At 36.1% G+C, this 25,857-nt stretch overlaps 1 protein-coding gene across 1 annotated transcript in view; it reads left to right on the top strand.

Annotated features, from left to right (window-relative positions):
• The window catches only part of SLC15A5 (solute carrier family 15 member 5), an 86,985-nt gene that overhangs the window by 8,536 nt on the left and 52,592 nt on the right, over positions 1 to 25,857 (top strand). The window contains exons 3-5 of the mRNA XM_069491742.1: positions 8,340 to 8,509; positions 17,697 to 17,917; positions 22,018 to 22,204. Coding sequence (XP_069347843.1) covers positions 8,340 to 8,509; positions 17,697 to 17,917; positions 22,018 to 22,204 — 578 coding nt within the window. The remainder of the gene's footprint in view (positions 1 to 8,339; positions 8,510 to 17,696; positions 17,918 to 22,017; positions 22,205 to 25,857) is intronic.

The following is a 25,857-nucleotide window of genomic DNA, read 5'->3' as shown; positions in this document are numbered from 1 at the left end:
GGGGGGACAGGTGGGGGATACATATTTTTAACAGGTACTGTGTTAGTTTATTCGGGCTGCTATAATAAATTACAATAGATCGGGTGGCTTATAAATAGAGATTTATTTTTCACAGTTCTGAAGGCTGCAATTTTAAGATTAGGGTGCCAAATGTTTTTGGGTTCTGGTGAGGCCCTGTTCCCCGTTGCAGACTGCTGGCTTGTTGCTGTGTCTTCACATAGTGCAAGGGGCAAAGGAGCTTTCTGGGGCCTCTTTTATAAGGGAATTAACCCCATTCAGGAGGGTTCCACCCCCATGATTGAAAGACTTACCTCCTATTACCATCAACTTGGTGGTTAAGATTTCAATATATGAATTTGGAGGTGAGGGCACAAACATTCACATCATATCAAGTACCTCCTGCAATTTAGAAGATCAAACACATTTTGGAAACAATTCCAGAGCCATAAGGAAGGGAGATTTCAAACTCAGTCTAGTGATATCTTTGAAAAGAAATGGAACTAAACATTGATTGAACATAACCAATGTGTGCCAGGCTGCTTTGGAAATTTTTGATGATTTATAGCAATTTTCACCATACTTAAAAATCTGCCCAATTGAGAATTTCTACAAAATCCTGAGAAGAGAGAGAAACAAAATACAAAACTACATATATTCTTCAATAGTAAAATAATAATTTATAAGGTATATTTCAGCCAATAAAATCAAAGCAGTTCATGGAATAATCTTATTAATGCTAAAAATATTCTCTGAGCTGCCTACAGAACAAGTAGCCACCTGTACATAGCTTTGAAAAAAATCACCAGACCTTCCAAAATTCTCATGCACAGGCTCTACTGAAGTTTAATAAATGTTACCCTCTCACTCCAATAACAGGCAGCTCCTTCTTCATCTCTGCCAAAATGGTAAGCTTTCAGAAATACACTCAGAATTCCTCTCCAAACATACATAACTGTGGAAACCAAAGAATATTAAAGAGAAAAAAAAGAAGGACAAGTTCCTTATATTTATTGTTATTTATGTTGTCTCCTGCTTTTTCTTAAGCCCTGTCTGGTCTCTTTTAAGCTTGAAAGGTACATGAGTCAGGACTTATTTTCATCAGTAAACTCTAAGACATGTGGTGATTCAAAGATCCTAAATGCAAAAATAAGAAAACCATACAAAGAAACCACTTTAACAATTGGAGTGTTGACAAAAGAACAGGGAACAAGGAGAGAAAGGGATGAAAGCAGGTTACGAGAGGGAGAGAGGGAGAGTAGGAAAGAGAGTGAAGCAATCCCCAACATTTCTTAATTAAAAGTATAACTTTTTTGGCCGGGTGCAGTGGCTCACGCCTGTAATCCTAGCACTCTGGGAGGCCGAGGCGGGTGGATCGCTGGAGGTCAGGAGTTCGAGACCAGCCTGAGCAAGAGCGAGACTCCGTCTCTACTAAAAAATAGAAAGAAATTATCTGACCAACTAAAAATATATATAGAAAAAATTAGCCGGGCATGGTGGCTCATGCCTGTAGTCCCAGCTACTCGGGAGGCTGAGGCAGGAGGATTGCTTGAGCCCAGGAGTTTGAGGTCGCTGTGAGCTAGGCTGAGGCCACGGCACTCACTCTAGCCCGGGCAACAGAGCGAGACTCTGTCTCAAAATAAATAAATAAAAGTATAACTTTTTAAATCCTGCCGTCTAGTCACTAAAATCTTTCATTCAACCACCTTTTCTTTAACAGCTGTGCTGAAAAATAAATTTACAGATAAAAAGAAAGCACTATAAAATTTCTACTTTTTCCTTCCTTTTCCAAGTACATGGCTGCCAGAATATGCTAAAGGAAGCAACGATTGACAGCCGCAATCCACCATGAAATCAGAGCCCAAGTATTTCATTGACTCTTCTAAACAGTTCAGTTTTATTCCATTGAAGAGTCACAAATCCCCTAGTGAATTATCTCAATGTTGCTCTATGCAGAATAAAACGCTTTCTCTGGAGTCTTTAAATTGTCCACTAATGCTATGAAGACCTGAAACTTGCAGAAAGGTTGTCTCCCTTCTTTGATACCTTCTCAGGTTAGGAAAGACCATTTTACATCATTTCTCTTGAAATCACTGAAAATAAATGGGCAGCATGTCAACACTGGTCAGACATTGGTTTGTCTAAGAAATGATAAAATATTGGAGTACCTTTGAAATTATTATGAAACAGTGAATATTTAAAATAGTTTCAAAAGGATTGCTGAGTTTTACAGCAACAAAATTTTTTTTTCTTATTTGTATTCAATACCATAGAATCATAAAGACCAAAAAAAATTACCACTTGTATATACTCCCAGTTATTTGCAGTTCCCAGTCTGTATTTAAAAGTAGACTAAAGAAACATATTTTTACTGCTGCTTTCAATTTCCCTTAATCACTGGTATTTGTTTTGCTTTAGTGCTTTGCTCTCTGACTTTCTGTGTGAGAGGTGCTTTATATATTCAATTTGCTAGTGAGCTATGAGATGAAAGGAGTCTTAATGGTGAGTTTGAAGACTGTGGATTTTTATTTCTTTTATTCTTTTACAGATGATACATATGCAATTTCACTCTTAATTTTCTATGGCTTGTCCTGTCCATGGATCAACAAAGATATATATAAAACATGCCTATACTAGGTAATTCTTTCAGAAAATTACACAATCAAATAGATTGGGTGGCATTTGTTAGAAATACATTTAGTACTTATGTGAAATCTCTTCCTACACATAGATATGCCACACTATAATTCTTTAGGTTCTAACTACCTTTCACAAGATTTAAGTCTTGGAATAATTGTAATTTTCCTTGACCCTCTTTAGAGCAATTCAGTTGACATCACCGTGTGGTATACTGAAGAGTCACACAGTGTCTCTTGGATTTTCTCAACAATGCTTAACCTTTTTAAAAGGGTGTCCTAAAGATTGAAAGAACTGTAATATTGCTTTTGGCTCCAGCTTCTCTCAGTTCCTACAGTCACAATTCCAGTGTACAGCTTGCAACAGCATGAAAGGATAACCGAGGCTGAGCCTAAGGACTCTTTCCAGTTGTCCTAGAAAATTCTAACTTTGTACCTCACCTACATTGTGACAAATAAATTTCTGCTAGTGGATTACAGTAAATCAGATTGCTTAGAGTGCCCATGCTTGACACTGTATTACTTTTCCAAGTCAATTATTGAGAGGTTTTATTTCCGTTTTGTTTTCCTGTGTTGTGTTTGATTGATTTTTTATAAGAGATACCAGATTATTAATCAATTTGTTATTTCCCACCTATTATTGTGGACCTGATACATGGAGGTAAAGAAGTGGACATAAAGAATAAGGCGTCGCCATCAGGGAGCTTCACAGTCTATGAATGAAAAGCAAAACTGACAAAAGTGAAATAATTAGAGAATGAATATTTGCTTTAGAAGTTCAGAAAAAAGAACGAGTCGAATATTCAAGAGACTATTGAATGAAGGAAAAGAGACTTGATATGGGACTTTGAAAGTGAGGCAGGGCCAGCCAAGGGACATGAAAAGTTATAAGATGAGAATGAGTAGGTGTGTTTCTGGCACAGTGAGGAGACTAGCCTGATTTGACGTGTGTCTCCTTTCCAAATATATATTACGTATCTATCCACTTCTATTCCTTTCCTTTGCTACCGCCCTGGTCCAGTTCCTTCTTAACCCTCAGGAGATTACTACAACAGCTGTGATTTTTCTCCTTACCGTGCCCTGTCTACAATTCATTGAGCTGACACAATAATCTCCTATTCTTTTTTCATCTAAAACCAGATCATTACAAGCCCCTTGCTCAATTCCCTTCAAGGGGCTTCCCAATGCACTGAGAATAAAACCCAGACTTCTTACATGGACTTCAAGGCCCTCAATGATCTGGACCCCACTTACCTGCTTCATCTTCTCTTCTAACATTCTATCCCTTGCTCATCCAACTTCACTGCCCTTTTTGTTCCTGAAATCAGGATAGGAGAAAAATGAAGAATAATCACAACATTTGCTTAGCACCAGACAGCTACAGTCTGTATTCTTCATTCACTTGTTACAGAAATCTTCTTTGGAGGGTGTGATGCCCATTTTTAAAATTAACCTGAATTCCAGAGAGTGTAAGATCACAGATCGTGAGATTATCAGAGTTGGAACTCAAACTCTTGGTCTTTCAACCAGCATTCCAAGGTGGTGGAGGACAATATTTATAATCAATGATATAAAAAACATGATGAGAGAGATAAGTGAAAGTTAATTTCAAATGTTAAAGCCTGGACTAATAGGAAATGATAGTGTCATGAAATTGGTAGCTGCAAAGGCTTAGAATAGCAAAAGGACATTTAGCCCAATTAGGCCCTCCTTAGAGTCTCTGTCAGGATGATGGCTTCTGCTCATGGCACTGAAACAACATAGCCATGTGAATTTGGATAAGTCACTTCAGTTTTCCAAGTCTCAATCTGAAGGAGAGGGAGAAAAATTTCATGACCTTGGGTTAGGCAATAATTTCTGAGAAACAACCACCCCTAAAAGTATGTCCTGTGAAATAATAAAATTGAAAGTCGGACTTCATCAAAGTTAAGAATTTCAGTTCTTCAAAAGACACTGTTGAAAGAAAGACAAGGTCCAGACTGGGAGAAAATATTTGCAAATCACATAATTGATGGAGAACTCATATCCAGAGTATATAAAGAACTCTTAAAACTTCACAATAAGAAAACAAACACAGGTTTTTTTTTTAATGGGCAAAAGATTTGAACAGAAACTTTACCATAGAAGACATACAGATCACCAATTAGCACATGAAAAGTTGCTCAACATCATTAGTCAGTAGGTTAATGTAAAATGAAACCACAATGAGATACCAATACAATAGTATGCCAAGTATTGGCCAAGATGTGGAAGGATTAGAACTCTCATACACATGTGGTGGTATTATAAAATGTTGCAACTACTTAAAAACTATTTAGAAATTTCTTAAAAGGTTAAATATTCATCTATCATATCACCCAACCATACCACTCCCTAGGTTTTCACCCAAGAGAAATGAATGTCTACGTCAATATAAGACTTATATTAATACATGAATATTCATAACAGTATTAGTTGGAATAGCTATATGCTGGAAAATGTCTATCAACACATAAATAGATAAACAAATATTGGTCTATTTACATAATGAAATGCTGCTTGCAAATAAAGAGGAATGAACTACTGATGGATAAATCTCAAAATAATTATGCTAAGTGAAAGAAACCAGACCAAAAAATATGAATAATTTGATTTATTTTTAAAAATCTAAGAACTACAAACCATAGTGATAGAAAAATGATCATGCTTGCCTGAAGATAGGGAAGGGGTCGTGAGAAGGGCAGGAGGTTGGGATTACCAAGGGACATGAGGGAACTTTTAGAAGTAATTGACATGTTCATTAACGTGAATGTGGTGGTGATTCCACGAGTATGTACATATTCAAAACTTATCAAATTGTGCACTTCAAATACACGCAGTTTATTGTATCTCAATTATATCTCAATAAAGCTGTTAAAAAAAAAAAGAAAGTAACAGAAATCAAGATAGTATGGTATTGGCATGAGGATAGATTAGTGGAACGGAATTGAGAGTCAGAAAACAGAACTACATTTGTATGGTCAATTGATTTTCAACAAAGGTGTCAAAAAAATCAATGAGGAAAAGATCATCTCCTCAATAAATTGTGGTAGAATAACTGAATATCCATATAGGAAAAAATTATCCCTGACACTCTACTGAAAAATTAATTCAAATTGGATTATTGACCTTATATAAGATCTAAAACTATAAAACTGATAAAAAAAAATCATAGAGGAAAATAATTGCAACCTAAGCTTAGCAAGTATTCTTTATAGGACACAAAAAGTATGAACCAATAAAGAAAAAAATTGATAAATTGCAATTTATTAAAGTTAAAAATCTTTATCAAGAGATATCATTGAGACAATGAAAAGGCAAGCCACAGAATGTGAGAAAATATTTGTAGAACATATATCTGACAAAAGACATGCATCCAGAATACATGAAGACCTTGAAAAATCAATAATAGGAAGACGAACTACCCAATATTTTTTTTAATGGAAGATTTCCAGTATGGGTCAAGACAGAGTAGCCATTTCTTCCAAGTCCCCCTCCCACATCTGAAAAGCCTGGACATGACACAGCAAACAAACACTGAGAGAGAGACTCTGAAAGATGGAAAGAAGACAGACTGTGTTCAGGGACCTTGGAACTTGAAGAAGGACAAAACTGAGTTTCCTGGCTTTCTTTTTGTTACCGGTGGAGCAGTGGAGAAGCCTGATACCTTAGAACCATCAACAGCAGACACAGGGATGAGAGCAGGGGTGTGGCAGGGAACAGCAAGCTCCAAGCAAACCCTTCTCTCTTTAGCCAAAGTACTAGGAAAACGTTAGTCTAACATAGGAGAAAATCCTTTTGACAATATCTGCTCTTCTGCAACCAAGCTCTATGAAAAAACCAACCCCCAAACCCCACCCCCACTCACCTCTGGCCCCACAGTTTCAACAGAGATGAGCAGGAACCTAATATTCTACACACACACACACACACACACACACACACTCTCCCCAGCAAATGCAGGCAAGGACACTCTGATTCCCAGCTTGAGTAGTAATAGTGGGACCAAGCAAGGAGCTTAACTTTCACTTTCTGCCCAGCAGAAACCGGCAGTGCTCTAATTCACCCTCCTGGGCGGTGTCAGCCAGGAAAAGCAGGGAGCTGAGTCTCTACCTCCTGCCAGCAAGTGGTGGGGCTGGTCTTCAATTAATTAACAATCTAATTCCATATCCTCTATGCCTCTTTTCCCCTCCCCTCGCTTTCTTGTACCCTCCTGTGCAAGGGAAGAAAAAAATCCTGGTTACAATTCAACGCTCCACCTCTTCCATTTTTGTACTCACGCATCCAAACAAGTCTGGAGAAAAATGCAAAATCATGCTGACTGTGTACACATTAAGTTCATGACCAGTAAAGTGTCTCCTTACCATTGCCTAGCAAGTATACAACATGCACTCAATCTCCCTCCTCTCTTTTGGATGACTAGTTCTAAGCCTTTTCTTCCTTCTCAAACCTTCAACATCCCCTTCTCATAGCCACTTTTACCTGTTGACTTCACTTCTTCATTCACTTAGAAAAAAAAAGAAGGAAGGAAAGAAGGAAAGGAAGGAATGAAGGAGGGAAGGAAGGAAGGAAGGGATTAATTAGAAGATGTGGCAGGCATGCCATAGGATTACTCCCACTAGATCACACTCTTGTATAGACCCAACCCCGGAGTGTGGCACAACCTGTGACCTGAGTCTAACCAACAGAATATGGCAAAGATGATGGGACATCACTCCCCTGATTATGTTATATGGCAGAAGTCAAGGGCTTTTGCAGAGGTAAGTAAGGTCCCTAATCAGCTGATTTTGAGTTAATCAAAGGAGAGATTATTGTGGATGAGTCTGATCTAATCAGGTAAGCCCTTTAAATTTTAGTAATAATTTAAGTGTAATAAAATGTAAATCTGTTAGTGTTTGCGGCACCGAAACACTTATTAGAACATGTATATGTAAACTACATTTGTAAATGAGTAAATTTTGTTGTACTTAATTTTACTCAATACTTTTTTTTTTTTTAGTTAATGCTAAGACCCCCTCCTTTGCAATAGGATTGTAATAGCAGAATTGAGACTCAATAAAAAGTTGAGAGATAGAGTTTACTTTCCCAGAACTTGCAATCCAGACTACTGGGGTAGGTATCTATTTGTGATACTAATCACTGAGAAGAGAAACCAAAGGTTTTATTCAGATGTCCCTCATTTCTTTGATTTAATCCCTACTCTAGGTGTAACCCAAGTATTCCTGAGTTTTCTGTGTTTTCCTATACTTTGAAAACTGGAATATATGAGAAGATTCAACTCTTTATTTAACCATTTCCAGGTTTATTAAGGGTATTTGAATGACTAGGTATTGTCTATGGCTTCATTAGCCCCACAGCAAGAGAGCTGAGCAGTTGCTGCAGAGACGCTACAGCCTGCAAAGCCTAAAATATTTACTATCAGGCCCTTTACAAAAAAAGTTTGTCAACCTCTGATTTAGAAAAAAGAGAGCACACTCCTTCTACATCTATCCTAAACAGGAATGAAACAAAGACATGGCTGATATGTGTACATTTATTAAGAAATCTAGTAAACAATATTTGCAAAATCTGTTTCAGGTAACATGACCCCATTTCATAACTTACATTTGAATAAAAGCATTAAAATTAGCAATTGTTATCTAAAGTAACTCAATGACATTTTTATTGTTATCTGTCTGTATACCCCAGGTTTTATTGGCTCATGAACCTAAATGCAACCGTCGTCTTTCTGGGAATATCTTACATCCAGCACTCGGGGGCCTGGGCCCTTGTTTTACTTATTCCTTTGATGTCTGCACTTCTGGCTCTGATAACTCTTCATATGATGTACTATAACCTGATTTATCAGCCAGAAAAATGTAAGTAAATTGTACTTTACATTAATTTTTTGGTTGTTATTGATTTCTTGACATACCTCCTTCCTCTTATATCTCCTATAACTTCCCTTTCAACTCACAGAATTTGGTGATTCTGCCCCTTATTACCCTTGATAGCAACAGAGTCTGCAAGAATATCCATATTCTCTATCTTCTTTTATTTTTCCCTGTTGAAAAAGTTTTAGTAGTGGAATATTTCAAGCATAAACAAAAGTAAAAAGAAAAAAATAACATATGAACCTCACCTATGTAGCTCTTGGCTTCAGCAATTATCAGCTCATCTTCGCTTACTTTTACTCCATCCCATCCTGGTAATTTTGAAGCAAAAACTAAGTATTATTGCATTTCATTAGTGTATTTAGCTATATGTATTTATATATAAATATATATTTTAATATATATTATGTGAGTTTGCATATACATAAAAATATCTTTTGAAAAACATAATCACAATGTCATTATCACTCACGTGTTTGTGGAGAGAGAGAATTTCTGAACACCATTAAATATCTGGTCACTGTCAAAATCTCCCTGATTGTTTTCAATTTTTGTTTATTTTGTTTTATTTTATAGTTTGTTCCAATCAAATCCAAATAAAGCTTATATATTTCAAAAGCTAGATATGTCCCTAAGCCAGTGGTCCCCAACCTTTTTGGCACCAGGGACCAGTTTCATGGAAGACAATTTTTCCAAGGGTGGGGGGAGGGAAGCGGAGCTCAGGTGGTGATGCCAGCGATGGGGAGCGGCTGTAAATACAGATGAAGCTTTGCTCGCTTGCCCGCCTTTCACCTCCTGCTGTGCACCCCACCTTTCCTAAGTTTCATGGAAGCTTGGAAGACAATTTTTCCATGGATGGTGGAAGGGTGGGCAGCAGAGCTCTGCAGCCTGGTCCCTAATAGGCCACAGAACAGTACTGGTCAGCAGTCAGGGGGGTTGGGGACCACAGCCTTAAGCCATATATGTTCCCCGTGCCTCTCTATCTCTCTCTGTTTAATTTATTTTTTTTTAAAGAAATATGAACATTTTATAGAGCATTCACACAGTCTAGATTTTGCTGATTGCATTCACATAGTGCCATGGAACAAAGTTTCCCCTTCTATATTTTAATAGACCTTGATCAGATTCAGACTTTTTTTTTATTTTCCTTAATATAACTTTTTTTTATTTCAGCATATTATGGGAGTACAAAAGTTTAGGTTATGTATATTGCCCATGCCACCCCCCCCCACCCCGAGTCAGAGCTTCAAGCGTGTCCATTCCCCATTTTTTTTTTTTTTTTGGCAAAATTTCTGCATAGATGGCATTCTGTACTTCAATCAAGAGGCATAATGCCTTTGTTTTGCAGTGTTAACATCCACTGATGATTTTTGCCTAAATCCACTACTCTATTGGGGGTTGCAAGGTGTTGATATTCTACATTTCTTGCTCTTTTATTAGCTGAAATAATTCTATAAAGAAAAGTATCTCCACATCAAATATTTAAAGGTATAGCTTATGTAAGAAAAAGAAGATAAATGTTTTTCCCTCTATCTGTAGATTTTCAAATTAGTGAGTTGAAACTTCAACATCCTGCAAAGGTGACCTATTAGGGTTTTTTTTTTTAAACTATTATTATGAATTCATGGATTTAAACATTATGACATGTTTCAATCTACTACAGTTAATAATGGTCAAATTTTTCCATACTTGCCCAGTGAGGTCCTGTTCATGCTGGTGCCTGAGCCCCTTGGACAAGCTTCTTGCTGTCTTTCCTTCCTTGATTTTTTTATGAATTATTCCATTTCCTTAATAAGGGCAAATATCAAAATATGTGTATACATATATGTATGTATATTTTTCTCCCTTCTGATATAAGCAGTAACATATTATTCATACTTTTCTCATCTACATTTTTCATTTAATATTGCCCTGGTATTACTTTATAATTGTATATAAAAAATTTTCCTCATTCCTTTTTATAGCTGTATAGTACTCCATTGTGTGATGAACCATCATTTATTTTACTAGTCCTTTATGGATAGACATTTGGGTTGTTTCTTTAAATTTGCTGTGTTAAGTACATTCTAAAAAAATAGCCTGGTGCATATTTCTCTTTGCTTTTTTTTTTTTTTTTTTTTTTGCCAGTATATCTTTAGGATAGATTCCTGGAAGTAGGATTACTAAATCAAAAAGTAAGTCCATATATAATTTTGTTATATCTTACCAAATATCTTTCTAACTTTAGCTATTTTGAGGCTTCTCTCTTTTTTTTTTTTTTTTTTTGAGAAAAGTTCAGCATCTTTTCATTGCTTTAGACTAATTTGTATTTCTCCTTTCTATTGTTTTTCTGGTCTCTGTTTTATCTCTGCTCTCATCTTTATTATTTCCTTTCTTCTTCTGACTTTGGGTTTAATATGTTCTTCTTTCTCTAGTTCCTTGAGGTATAAGGTTATGCTATTGATTTGAAATCTTGTGATTTCTTCTTTGACTGATTGGTTGTTAAGAGTAGGTTCTTTTGTGGTCTCTTTCTTGCCAATTATTAGAAAACCTTTCTATTTGGGGAATATTAACCCTTTGTCTATGACAAAAGTTGCAAATATTATCCCTCATTTATCATGTATCTTTTTGATTTATTTCTTGTGTTATTTCGATGGGTAAGTTTTTTTACATTTGTTTGTTTTTTTCCTTTGTTGGAGTTTATGTTTATAATAAAATTTATCAATCTTCTTCCTTATTGCTTCTAGATTTTGAGTTATTATGGAAAAAAGTTTTACTCACTTTCAGATTATAAAAGAATTCATTCAAAATTTCTTTTTGTAGTCATATTATTTCCTTTTTTCTCTACATCTCTGATTCACTTAGAAATTATATCAGAATAGGTTTTAAAAATAAACCCAATTGCATCTTTTTTCCCATACTACTATCCAGTTATCCCAACCTCACTTATGAAAAAGTCCATGTTTTTCCTACTGATTTGACACCATCTTTATTTTATGCTTTTGCTTGCCTTTCTGGAGTTTTGATTTTGTTCCATTGGTCTATCTGTTCATATTGTTAACTCTGATTTTAATTTCTAACATGTTTTCCTTTTCCAACTTTCCCTATCTCTACTAGTTATCTATACAACTATTACCAGTAGCAATGCACTGAGTTGTATTTTTAAAAATGAAGCACTTTTACCAATGTTACTTTATTTTTTTGCACATACCTGTAAAGTAGATGGGAAGGGCACCCTTATATCTTTTTGCAGACTAGACTTCGTACGCTTTCCCTCTGCTTCTGCAGCACCTGAGTGTCTCTTTACCACTTGATTTATCACATATGTTGAAATTACTAATATCTATTTATGAATACAATTAGAAATTCCTGTGTCTTATAAAAGCTTGGAATACGGTAAATGCTCAGTGTTTGTTATTTTTATTTTTTTATTTTATTTTATTTTTTGGAGACAGAGTCTCGCTCTGTTGCTTGGGCTAGAGTGCCGTGGCATCAGCCTAGCTGACAGCAACCTCAAACTCCTGGGCTTAAGCAATCCTTCTGCCTCAGCCTCCCGAGTAGCTGGGACTACAGGCATGCGCCACCATGCCCGGCTAATCTTTTCTATATATATTTTTAGTTGTCCATTAAATTTCTTTCTATTTTTAGTAGAGACAGGGTCTTGCTCTTGCTCAGACTGGTCTCGAACTCCTGACCTTGAATGATCCTCCTGCCTTGGCCTCTCAGAGTGCTAGGATTACAGGCATGAGCCACTGCACCCGGCCCAGTTTGTTATTTTTAAACCGAGGGTAGAAACTGAGACATAGTTCAATTAAATGCCTTGCCCAAGATCTCACAGAACATAACTGATGTGGAGCAAGAACCCAAGCCTTATGTTTTTCAGTCTGGAGCTCATTCTACTGCACCACATACTAAGGCGGTGAAGCACTGAAAATACCATCCACAGAAGCTCCTGCCCCTGTTTCTCAGAGCTCTGTGGTCTGTGGGCCACAGCTTAGCAGTACGCGTCCTCCTGGTCATTTATACAATGGGGGCAATATGAAAAAAGTTGTCTCTGTCAGTCCCAAATAGCAACAAAGAGGAAAATACAGAGTATATGATTTTTGTTGAAAAATTGTTTTGGCATTTTCTAGAGTGTCTAATTATCAAGTAATGGGTTTTTGTGAATACACACAAATGCACACATATGTGTATATACATACGTATTATTGTTAGATTCAAATTTTCTAAATAACTATTCAGCATCCATGCATTTGCTTCCCAATCTCCTATTTGAAAATATATTCATCTGAATAAAGAAATACAATTCTTTTTCAAGTGATACAGATCTGTATAACCAACTCTGTTTACTGCCATGCTATTGTCATCCACATAGTACATTTTTAACGTGTGATAAGGTAACCTTTTGGGGGGCATTAACAAGACAAAACTTTATCAGCTACCAGTATAATTAGCATAGAAAATGTTCACCAGTGGCTTACTTTACACAAGGCTCTGTAAAATGAATATTTGGAGGCTGTTTTTTGTTTTCTTTGTTTTGTTTACTATTTCTCAGTTATAAGATCACCCAGCTATGATGAAGTAAAACTCTTTCTTCCCTCTAGCAAAGTATATAATCCTTATTTTGGCTCCTTCTTCTCTGATGACTAAATTGGAAATTTCTCAAAGCTGTAATTCAAAGCCATAGGTGACCTTAAAGAAATGATTTTTTATATGCTACCTTTTATTTTAAGGTAACTTTTCAAATGTGGACCATGCATTCCATTATGTTTAGCTGTCAAGCACGGCCTTCATTTGCATTTCTTCCCACTGCTATAATTTTGAGAACTGGCAGGTGACCAAAGAAGAAAAAATGTGCATCTACCATCTAGAGTGCAATGTAGGCTTTTTTTTTTATTATAATTAAGTAGCATAGATATTCATGATTAGATCAAGGTCAGAAGAGTAGAACATCAGAGCCAAGGACTTAAAGGTACAAAGAATAGGAAAATTGCTTTCTGAAAGTTTTTTTTAAGTAGTAATAACTACAATATTTAAGTTTTACAATAAAACATTTAAAATAGCTCATCTGTTTTATTTTAAAATGTGCACACCTGGTGTGTTCGCTATGAACATTTAAACCAGAGCTTGAAGTCTCAGTTGAATTTTTCATTTCAATTTTTTTTTTTTTTCAACTTCCCATTTCTGCTCCTGGTGCAGAAAAGCAATTCAAGAATTATAATGATAATGGATTTTTTTTTTAAGGCTGAGTCTACATGACACTCAAAAGTATTAGTATAGAAAGCATGAGCTTTCTATTAAAGTCCAATGGATTAATCCAAGAAGGTTGGTGATGTTCCGATGTAGATGTTTTCAACAGGGTATCCATCCTAACGTTCAGTGGTAATAGCTGTGGTTTCGTGGGACAATCGCCATTCCCCTTGTGCAGACAGATGACTGTAGAGTTTCTTTTCTTCTGCTCTGTAACTTGCTCATTGGCTCCCTCTCAGTCCGGCTGATTATTTTAGCTTTATTACTTCCCTACTTTCCTTCTCTCTTATAATTCATCTAGCACATCATCTACCTCTTCTCAGTCTCCTTGACTAACCTTTCTCCTGTGATAATTTCCAAACTGATATGGAACTCTAGGATTTATTCCAGAGACCGTGAATCTTCTCTACCCACTCTCTTTCCTTATGTCATCTCTAATTCCATGGCTACTAAAGCCATCTATACACCAAATACTCAATTTCATTTTGGCCTCTCTCCTCACCTTGAAAAGCATATGTTATACTTCCTATTTGGCATTTTGACTTGGTTATCTAATAATTTCTCAAACTTAACCTGACCAACACTCAACTCCTGATTCACCCAACTGCAGACTGGCTCCTTCCTTATTTTCTCCCTCTTATTATAAGCCACCAACACCCAGTTGTTTAAGGGAGAAAAAAGGACTCATCTTCAGATCTTCTCATCTCTTCACCCTCTTCTCACATCGGAATATTTCACTGATTGTTAAAAACACATCCCATTCTGTTCACCTCTCTTTCTTGCTGCTACTATACTAGTCCAAGTCACTACTAGCTCCTCTATTGTCCCCTAAAATTCATTAACCACACAGCTACCAGGGTTCCAGAGTAACTTTTTAAAAATATACGTCATATGATATCACTACTCTGTTAAAACTTTTTAATGGTTTCCCATAATACTAAAGATAAACTTCAGGCTCCTTACCTGGGCCTGCATGGTCTGACCCCTGGCCACGTCTTGGACTTTCACTCCTCCCAATCTTCTCACTAACTGAGCTACTGTCTCATTGGCCTTGATACTTTCTGAGCCTCTCCCAGCTCGTTTCTACCTTGTTATATGTCTGGCATATGTTTCCTCCAGTTCTTTTTGCCTATTTCCAGTCTTTTAATCCTTAGTTCATATGTCAACTTTTTAGGCGGTCTCCTCTATACCCAACCCCACAGTGGGTCCCTATCACATCACCACATTGTGTTTTCATGGTAAGACCTGCCTAATATTTTCTGCTTGTAGTGTCTCCCCCACAACAAAGAAGACTCAGGAGTTTGTAGGTCTTGTCCACTGCTATGTTCCCATATTCCCAGGGCCTAGAGCAGTCCTTGGCTCATCGTAGATACTCAATAAATATGTTGAATGAATGAATGATTGCATTCACATTTCTTTGGCATCAATTACATGCACTTGTTATACTAGCTAGTTTTAGACCTCATTCATGCTTTAGCATTTCTCGTTTCATGATCATTTTGCTTTTGTTGCTTCATATGTATCACTATATCAGATACAATATTATTTGTTTAAATAAATTCATTTTTCGAAGCATATATTCAATTCAAGCCAGTGCTACTCAAAGCGCAGTCCCTGGAGCAAGGGTGATCTATGAACTGTTTGTTACTGGTGTGCAGCGATAGAAATACAGACATTGAGACAAAACATATAGAAATATTTATGGAAAGTTGCATTTTGTGTCTGTTGACTCTAATAATAAAAATATCAGGGCTTATAGTTCATTTGTCTTTATGTTGTTTTATATTTAGGTATTTCATTTTTATTGTATTTCATAAATGTATTGACCATGATAGTTGAGAAATTTTTTAAAAATTGACTTTTTAACAGTTAGTTTGAGAAGCATTAATCTAAGCTACCTCTCTTTAGAAATAAGATAATAGCAATATTTAATTGTTTAATAATATTGCAGGCATCAATTTATCATACCTTAGAATCAGATCCAAATTTATCTTGCAACAAATAGTGATTTCTTTATACAAAAAAGGAATAGTGAGTATAAAATACGTTGTATTCAATACAAGTTCCTAAATTTAAAAATTTGGGGAAAATATCTTTAGAAATAGTCTTTCATCCTGAAAGTAGTTATCAGTTAATAATAAAGCCCATTTGAAAGCATGGAGTAATTTGGATCGATGTTCATAATAACCCTACGATCTACATAGCGCCTTTTGCAAGAGTTGAGCAGAGAACAGGCTGATGAGCAACAGAGACAAGATTGCAAGAAAATGTCAGGAAGTTAAGCCTCCTAGCCCAGGCCTGTTCAAATTCAGTCTGTAGACTGTTCATCAACACATTCTCAGTTCTCATCTCACTTAAACCTTAAGTAAACTCATTGAAATAGCTAGGAAAGTCTCGTGATAGAGCAGTTCCTTCTGCAATAATAAAGAGCTGTCCCTATTACTTCTTTCCTAAGAGACACAAATCTTGGCCTCTCACAGGTGCTACTGTCCTCCTGGCCTTAACAGTCCCTGCGCCTTCATCTGGGTCTGGCAATAGTAACTAAGAAGAGGCAACAGTGACTAGAGATACGAGCCTATCTCCTGTCAGAAAGTATCCCGACACACTTCCACACGACCTAAACACACTTCACAAAGGCCACCAAAGAGCCACATCTGTAATCATTCTTGGTCACTACCAATTTGGGCTGGATTTGATTCAGTGACTTAGAGGTTAAAGGCTCCATATTCAATTACCAGGCCCCCAGCTTCCTCAATTAATCAAAGGCTGACATAATGGGTCTATTACAACTCTTAAAGAAAAGACCATATCAAATCAGTATAACCACTTTATAATCATAAAAAGAAATGTTAATAAATAGTCTTTATTTAAATATAAAAACCAATACTCTGTGGCATCTACATGAATTTGGTTAGAATGCATTTTGTCTAGAATCTTATTTTAGGAAACTTGAACACAGCAAGCAAAATGACAATCAAACTATACTTTGCGTTTCTACAGCAGCCTTCGTTGGAGAAACTCAAACGTTTTCGCATTTATGATACCATTTATCCTTCAACAATAGTTTGGTGTCTGCGTAATTTGTGGAGGGATTTATCTGGTCAAAGGGAATGGTATGAAAAATTGTAACAATCATGATGGTGCAGCTGAACTGCTACCTAAACAGGGGTCTCTTATCTGTCATTGTATCAGGAAGTCCTAATGGACTCAAAGAAAAGGTAGAATCTGAAAGATCGTAAAAGAAGCAACAATGAGATTGCAAATCACTAGCAGTAAGTGACTGCTAACATCTGAAGCAATAAAATGCTTCTGATGCTAAAAGCGACAGCCATATAAACCCAGAGAAAACTACTGGGAAAGTCAAAAGCTAACTAATCCAATCTGAACTTTTAGTGACACTATCAACATGTATAAAGTCATTTAAAGAGTTCAAAGTTTAACCTTATGTCTGAAATTCAAGGATAAAGTCAAAGCAGAGAATACATTTCCCTTCATCTCCATGTCAAAATAAGAAACCGCCCTCTACCTGCCAAGTAAAGTGAGTGTTATTTATATAATAATTTATATTAAAAAATAGTACTAGTTCTTTGTGTTAAGGATATAAAAGAAAGTTCAGGTTATCTTCTTCATTAATGAGTTAAAGTCAGAGACTTCCGAGAGATTCTGAAATCTCTTACTTTGGTGTTTTATTGTCACCTTTCTTCTCTTTTTTAAACATGTTTCCATTGAAGTCACATTTTTTACATCAGCTGTCGGGGCTACCCTGGGCTGGTCCTCAGGATGCCAGAATCTTTGTCAGAAGCTTGTTCCTTTGAATCTGCCCCCTTGGATGCTAAAATCCTCTCAGTCACTATACTTCACAATTGTAGTCTTTCTGATTGGCATTTTGGAAAACTGGAGAACAATTCCTATACTAATACATGATATCTTCAATTATTTGCAGGTTGCTCCCTCCTAACAATCATTGGGGTGTTTTTTAATGCACTGAAAACATGCTGCCTGCAATACTGCCATCTTGGCAGAGATACCACCAGCTGGTTAGACCGTGCCAAAGAAAAAAATGGTGGCTGCTATAGTGAGTCCCACGTGGAAGACACAAAATTTTTCTTCTTCCTTCTCCCTCTCTTCATTTTTCAGCTCTTATACAGAATGTGCATTATGCAGGTAAGGATGGGTGATGAATGCTACCCCAACAACATTAAGGTGATGGCATGCTGACAGTACCAGGAAACACAGATCTCCACTCCAGCAATCACTTCCCGTATACTTCAGCAAGCAGTTACGCCACAAAAATCAGAGCTTCTAATCATTACAGACTCTGATTTCAGGAGCTAAGCGGGGTCAGGTAGAGGCATACCTGAGGAGCCACTGGGCATGTGTTTCTTTTGTGGAACTATAAATGCCTGTTCAGTAGGCGCAGACAATACTTCAGAGTGTGTGGTCATAAGACACAACAGCAGTGCCTGAAAATATCAGATCTATAGGCTATTACCAAACCTCTGTTTAGCCAAAGGGTTTGCCTTCCTTCCTCATTAAACCTTTAAAAAGTGGTATTAACAAGGAGCTAAATTGACTGATTTGAGTACCACCTCCACTGTATTCTTAAGTACTAATGAGCAAGTGATTCTCTCCCCACCCACTCTATTAATTCCTTGGGAAATCAGTCCCTTATGTTGTGAGGAAATGAAGAGAAAAACACTAAGTCCAAAGTATCTTTTATAGATATCTGTTAGTTTAAAGAAATTTTAATGTGGTTGTTGTTAAAGAGTAACATATTTATAGAGAAAAATAAATGATCATAAAAATCTTTGAACAAATTTGGGATTTTGTTCATTGCTAACCCCTAACTTGCAATTTAGAAGGCTAATGAATGGGTTATATTCATAAATCGTAGAACAACAGAGCTGCAAAGAAATTTAGAGGTTAGCTTCCTCAATTATTTCATCTGTTGAAGAGGAAACTTAGGCTCAAAAAAATTAAGTGATTTTTAGAGGGAAGTGTCGGTAGGTCATGGCAGTAGGTCACAGTTCATAGTAGTGTAAGGAAAAGCAGACTCTCCCCTCTGTCTCTCAGGGCAATTCCTGCTCCTCCAAGCCAGGGGTTAGCAAACTACTGCCTGCAGCCAAATGCAGTCCATAGCCTATTTTTGCACATCCTGCAAGCAAGAAGGTTTTACATTTTTATATGGTCAAAAAAAATCAAAAGAAAAATAGTATTTTGTGGCACATGAAAATTATATGAAATTTAAATTTCAGTGTCCATAAATGAAGTTTTATCAGAACATAGCCATGCTCATCAGTTTGTCATGTCACTGTCTGCTTAGCATGAAAACAGTGGAGTTGAGTCGTTGCCACAGAACCCCTACGTGGACATATTTACTATCTGACCCTTTATAGAAAAGTTTAACAACCCGTAGTCTAAATAATACATGAAAGCTAGCTTAATTTAGGAAATTCAACTTCCCTCCTGATCCTACAATAGTAGCAGCAAAAAAACAGAACACAACAGAAGTATTGCCCATATTTGTGAGTATTAATATCATAAAACATCTTAGAATGGAGAAATTAATAATGAGTACAAAATTACTAAGTGGTCCATAGTTGGCCTCAAAACCTTCTATGTAAATTAGCACAGATGACCTATTCCTTCTCTTCATAATGCAATGACACCTGATATTTCATTCCACTAGCTTTGAGCCTTCTCTGGACACTGACATATATTTTAAAATTTGACACAAATTACAATAAATTTTGATAATCTAATTTTTATGCATCTTGCCAAATCTAGACACTCTTTTTGTTGGTAAAAAGAAGAACAAAAACTAATATTTACTGATCACTTATTGTGTGTAATAGCTTTTAAAAGATGGCTTCTCAGTATCTAATTTAATCCCCATAGTAAGCCTATATGGCTGATATTACCATCCTAAATCTGAGGCTCAGAGACACTAAGTAACTTGCAACTTGCTCCCACTCATCCCACTAGTGTATGGCAGAGTGGTCATCCCAGCTCGGGGCTGGTATCAAGGCACACGCTTTGTTATGACCCACATACCTCTTTTGGCACTTGGTTAAAAACTCCTGATACAGACTATATAGATTCCAAAATTATACACAGTAATATTACGCTAGAAACTTCTAAGAAAATAGTTAGACTGTACTTCTCCAGGGAGGCAGAGGAAACTTCCAAAGGGACAGACTGAGATTAGATTTTTGTCCCCAGATGAAATAATCACCAGTACAAAGGCGATCAAAGTACCAAGAATAAAACATCATAGAATTCCATATTTTAAATTTAGTAGCCATTATCGACCTTCACTTCCAAGACATACATTTAAAATATGTTGATATTAAGGCTGATGAGGTCGCCATTTGACATTACTGGCCACTCAAAGGTGAAAATGAATCTCTATTGACAGCAATTATTTCTCAATATTCAGAGGCTTGTATGAAATAAAAGTATTTAAAATTTTAAAAGGGGATGATTTCAGAACTTGAGGCAGAAGCAGAAATGATTTCAAGCTTTCAAGACACTGGAGCCTTTTCTTAGATTAGGCAATATATTAATATTGCCTCACTAAAGATTAATAGTACATTTGCCACATTATTAAGTTAACAGATTTCTGTGTCTGTGATTCATGCCGATAATAACTTTATTCCTATTAACAATAATTCTCATTTGAAATCAGTAACAGAAACTTCCAAGTTGTGCTGGGAGCCTTTCAGTCTCACAGTTGTTCCGCTGCCAGGACTTTTTGTTAAAACACATCATTCATTTTCCTCTGATGGGGGGATACGTGCTTAATAATTTTCCTGAAGTAGGGCAGAACTAGCTAATGTTCCCTTCACTTTTGCCATCTGTACCCAACCAAAACAGTCCTTGTTTACTACTCTAAGGGTCAAATTCAAGATAAATTATCACTAGGAGATGTTTTATAGAGATGGAAAGAATTTCAATGCACATGTGGTCCTTTCCCAGGTTTGGGCAGTTAACACAGCAATAGGCTCATTTTACAATTGGACAGCTTAACAGCTGTCCTGACTCTATGACTCTGATTCTTCTCATGCCCTCTCAGATTGTATAATTGAGTATGGAGAAGGAGTCAGTGAAGGATTCAAATGAGAAGTTATCATCCGATGCTTGAGCAGGGCTGCTCTCCCAGGGTGGTGGTGAGGCAGAATCCTAATGCAGTCCTTGCACTATAAGAGAAATGGTTTGGAGAATCCATTCCTCAAGGAGAAGATTTGGTTGACTTTCCCTCCATGTCAATCACCAGCTTTGTGTGTCACTGAGAATTAAAGAAATACCACATGCTACTAATGCTCATGATGAAGATGTAATGACTGTAACAAAGCTCAAGAACTAGAAGAGTGAAGAGATGTCCCTTTCACACGACTCCATGCCTTGTTTCCGATATCATAACCTACCAGGAGGCTTGGAATACATGAAGAGCTCCAAGATAATTTTAGGATTTTAGTTAGTATTGGGGTTATTTTAAAAATTAAGAAATTCTAACAATATATTGAGAATTTGGGGCGGAGTTCAGGATTTTTAAAAAATTTATCTTTTACTTTATCATGCAAAGCATTTTCATATAGTTCCCTTCGTGGAACACTCCTATCACACAATTAGTTTAAAAGAAAGGCACAGACACAGGAAGATTTTCTTTCTTTTTCCCTCATATTACTTGGTTCACATTAGAAACAAGGCCTATCCAGGGAGCCCACAAAGATAGCCTATGACAAGTACTGTGTGTCCACATTGGGCCCTCTTCTTAGGAAAAAAAAAAATTATTCTTTTCTATTTTGCCACCAAACTAGCTGCTATTTAAAGAACTTATTCTAGCTCCAACTTTTTTTCATCGTGATAAAAACAGATGTCGTTAATACTTCCTCCTGGTTTTGCATTAATGTTCATGAAGGAAAGTCATTTTGCTTATGTGCAGAACTTAAGTTATTTGATTTCTTATGTATTATCCTAAGCACAAAATTAGGGACAGCATTTCTTTCCATAGAAAAATTAAGATAGACTAAATGACAAAAGAGTCTTCCATAAAGAATCGGTAGTATCGTCAATAGACTAAATAGCTCCTACTGCCACAGATGAAGACCCTTTATCAGGTCATAACTGGGGCCTTGGAAAGGTGGGAACATCGAGCTCATCTATCAGAGAGTAGGTGCAAGGAGGAAGGCATCTGGCGCAGGATGCTTTCTTCAAAGTTAAAACACTGTCTTAATGCATGGCTACTTCCCCCTCGAATACAGATTCCTTCAGGATATTACCTGCAGACCATGAATTCCAACCTGAATGTGGATGGATTTCTTCTGCCAATTGCAGTAATGAGTGCCATCAGCATCCTACCGTTACTAATTCTGGCTCCTTTTATGGAGTATTTCAGCAGCTGCCTATTTCCCTCTAAGAGAGATGGACCACTTCTGTCGGCATGCATTAGTAAGTACAACTCACCATTTCAAGTGAATTGTTCACAACTTAAGAAAAAACAAAAACACTCTGCTAAGATCTAAACTAGCCCTGTGCTCCTGAGTAGGGTCAGATTTTGACAAATTGGAAAAAAGGTGAATTCGTGAGTGATAACATCCAGCTTCCCAAATCCCTACCCAGACATCAGGGTCCAGTCTTCTTCCCATCCTTTCATCCCTCCTCACAACACACACCTAATATAAAGAGATGGCGAAATTGCCAGCACCGCCAAATGGCCTATCCTTCTGCAAGGGAGGCCGTCCTTACTCCCAAGTCAATGTTAAATATGTCCTTAAAAATAAATACAGGTAATGAACCCCCCAAAATAATTTTAATATCTGAACTGGTATTAAAAATTAATATTCTGATTCACAGCTTCAATATAGTACCTTTACAAATAGTAAGGTTTATAGCAATAATGATTTTCAAACATTTTTTAAAGTGAAACGATTTAGGATATCTTATTCAGAACACAATAAATAGATCATAAAATGAAATTTCTCTGATTAAAATGGGAGAGAAGGAACTGAAATCCATTCTTCCTGCACTCTCCTCTGCCCGTATTCCTGCAGACACCCTCGGGAACAAGACAAGCGCAGGAAAACCAGTCTCAATCTAAGAATGAGAGATCTGGGTCTCAGCCCCTGCTCTGCCTCTGCACTGCTCCTTGGTGACTTTGGACAAGGCACCTAACCTTTCTTGTCTTTAGTTTGCTTAATTTTTTCATTATTTTTTTCAATACCCTAGATAAAACTTTGTGCTACAAAAGTTTTGAAATTACTCAGGATGACATCAGTGCCCAGAACATAATCCTGGCACATAATGAAAGCTCTATAAATGTTGGCTATTATTATGAGTTAAAAAGCAAGGAACATGACTAATTGTTCAGTGAGCATAAACAGAAAGCACAGGGAGTTTGAAACTCTTAGGAAATACCATGCAATGGTAACCTAATGTCTTATGCTCTACTTGAGAAATAATTCCACTGAAATAGTCAAGATTCTTTTGTATAACCTGTTCTTATTCTTAATCTGTCCTTTTTGAAGATCTGTGGAGACTGTGCAGTGCTCTAGTCACACTTTTTGCTGCTTCTGTGTTTAGAGAAGTTCCATTTTAGTGTGTTTGCTTCCGGTTATTTATCAAAGCCATAAACAAGATCCCTCCAGATCATACCATGGGATGGGTTTGTTTTTGATTAGAACTAAAAGTGATTAAATTCACCTTACTTTTTTTTTTATTATTACGTTCAATTATAAAGGCCTTTCATTCATAACATTTTTTGATTTATGTCATAAGCCAGTAACCCCATCTTTATTTATTGTAATAGGCTTTTGCAAACTATAAATCTTAATAACTTTTAACAATTATTAAATCTTAAAAAGTGCTTTTTTGTCTGCCAATGTAGAAATCCAAAAACCAGTAAGTATTTAGTGAATGCCCAGCATTATCTTGGGCATTTTAAAGATAGAAAAGGAAAGTAAGACATTGTATGTATATACCCTCAGCAAATACACTATCGAAACAGAATGAATGCAGGACAAAGGACAAAATGGGGAAAAGTTTATATTGCAAAATGCCAAAAATCTTGGTAGTCTTGTACCGTATCATGAATCATCCCAATCTGGGTTTCCAAATCATGTTTATTTACTACCAATGTAAAAATCTGGGCTACTTCGGGAGAATATACCATACAATGTGGCTTAAAGAATCACATTAGAAAGCCTTGCTGAGAATAAGAAACCTTAAATTCACTTTAAATATGAGCAATTTTCTCTTGGACAATTCTCCACTCCTGAGTATTTGAAATAATGTCTATTTCTAAAGAAGAATATTTTGTTTCTGGATAGAGAAAAGTTAGACAGAGTTATCTAGCATATTGTTTGATGTTGTTAATGAATTAAATATTCTCCTTCAAGATTGGTAACAAGACCTGTTGCACAAGAAAAAAGAAAAACTAGACTCACTTCAAAAGAAACTAAGCTATATGTTCCACTGGGTACAGAATACTGAATTCAGTTGTTTCTGAACCAGACTCCATTCATTCATTCATTTGCATAGTTGTTCATTTATTTGCATAATATTTTGCTATGGGAATATAAAAAGTGTGATGATATGCATCTTTTATACCAGATATTTACTTAAGTTTTCCACATTCTGGTTATGATTATGGAAGATTAACAAGTTTTATCAAAACATAAAAGTAGAAACCTAGGGTACTTTTTGATATTAATTTACATAATGAGTTTAATATTAAAATTTCCTTTCACTTTGAACCCAAGTGCCTGAAAATGTGGGTAAAGTATACAAGTATGTGAATTATGAATGAATATACATTATGAGTTCCTAATTTGAACTTTGTTACCTTTATATACATATTACATTTAACCTCATGATAAACCATCATTCAATAGACTGAGATAGTAAATGTCACAAAGATAGTGTCATTTGAATTCAAGTCTTCTGATTCTAAGGAAATTAAATTATTTTTTTATTACTATTATTCTACTTACCATCTATGCATAGCTGTTAAAGAGTTATTAATAAATTATCAGTGTTACCTTGGAATCCTTACTGCTGTTTCCAATTAGCACTATGAAGTAAATAAAAATCTCCTTTTGTCACCACAATGGAAAGTTACTCCTCATACTCTCTCATTCCCTTCTACATTCTGTCATTCCCCTTCCAGGGACTGTCATGTTAAAGGAGTCAGATGGTGAAGACCATGCTAATGTTTGACATGCAAAATCATAGCCCAGACGGATAGTGAGATATAGGGAAATCTCACCCAGCTGGTCAAACTAGAAATTTAATAAAGGAAAAAATAACTTATTTTCTTTATCTAGCCCATAAGCAATGCAATGAAAGAAGGGTCTCTGGTTCAAGATATGACATTCCTGAGTTCATTGCCTAATGCAATCAAGAAGTACATCAGGGTACCACCTATAAAAAAAAATTTGTAAACCTTCCAGGGCTGTGAAAGGCAAACACTTGATATGCTCAATAGTTATCATGACTGTATTTTGTTAATATTACATTTGAGTGGATTTATGTAGCCAAAAGTCAAACTTAATTCACTAAAAATCTAGAACTAGTGATATCATTGTAATTTGTCTTCTGTCATAATCGGGTATACTTCATTTTCATTTTAGCTTTTTCAGTTCAAAAGTGTTTACACCATGAGTATTTCTTTTTGTTAGCACTAATTAAGATCCTGCAGTATGTGGCATTCAATAGTGCTGACACACACAAGTATTAATCTGACTAAAATTAGCCTAATTAAGATTGTTACTAAGTCTTACACAAAGCAGAAGTGTACAACACAGTAGGTAGCAATTATCTTGGCTTTTAAATAACATTTACAATGAAATGCAGATTAAGTAGATTCAAATATCTGCAAGACCTTCCTCTTTAAAATAAAAACCTGAAAATTCAAATGCTGACTAAAAGTTTTTAATGATACAGGTATGGCCAAAGTGTTGGTCCTTTTATGCATAACTGGTGGCTTCTACTGGTTTTAATTGGTAGTCATATAAAGTTCTCTTTTTCTTTTTGGTTCAAACCAAGTGGTCGATAAATTAAAAATAGAGTCAGGGATCCATTCTCTTTTATTGAAAGTAGGATTA

This window comes from Eulemur rufifrons, chromosome 16 (assembly GCF_041146395.1).
Source record: "Eulemur rufifrons isolate Redbay chromosome 16, OSU_ERuf_1, whole genome shotgun sequence".
Taxonomy (NCBI): domain Eukaryota; kingdom Metazoa; phylum Chordata; class Mammalia; order Primates; family Lemuridae; genus Eulemur; species Eulemur rufifrons.
Note: the sequence above shows the minus strand (reverse complement) of the source record. Positions and strands in the feature narration are given on the sequence as shown.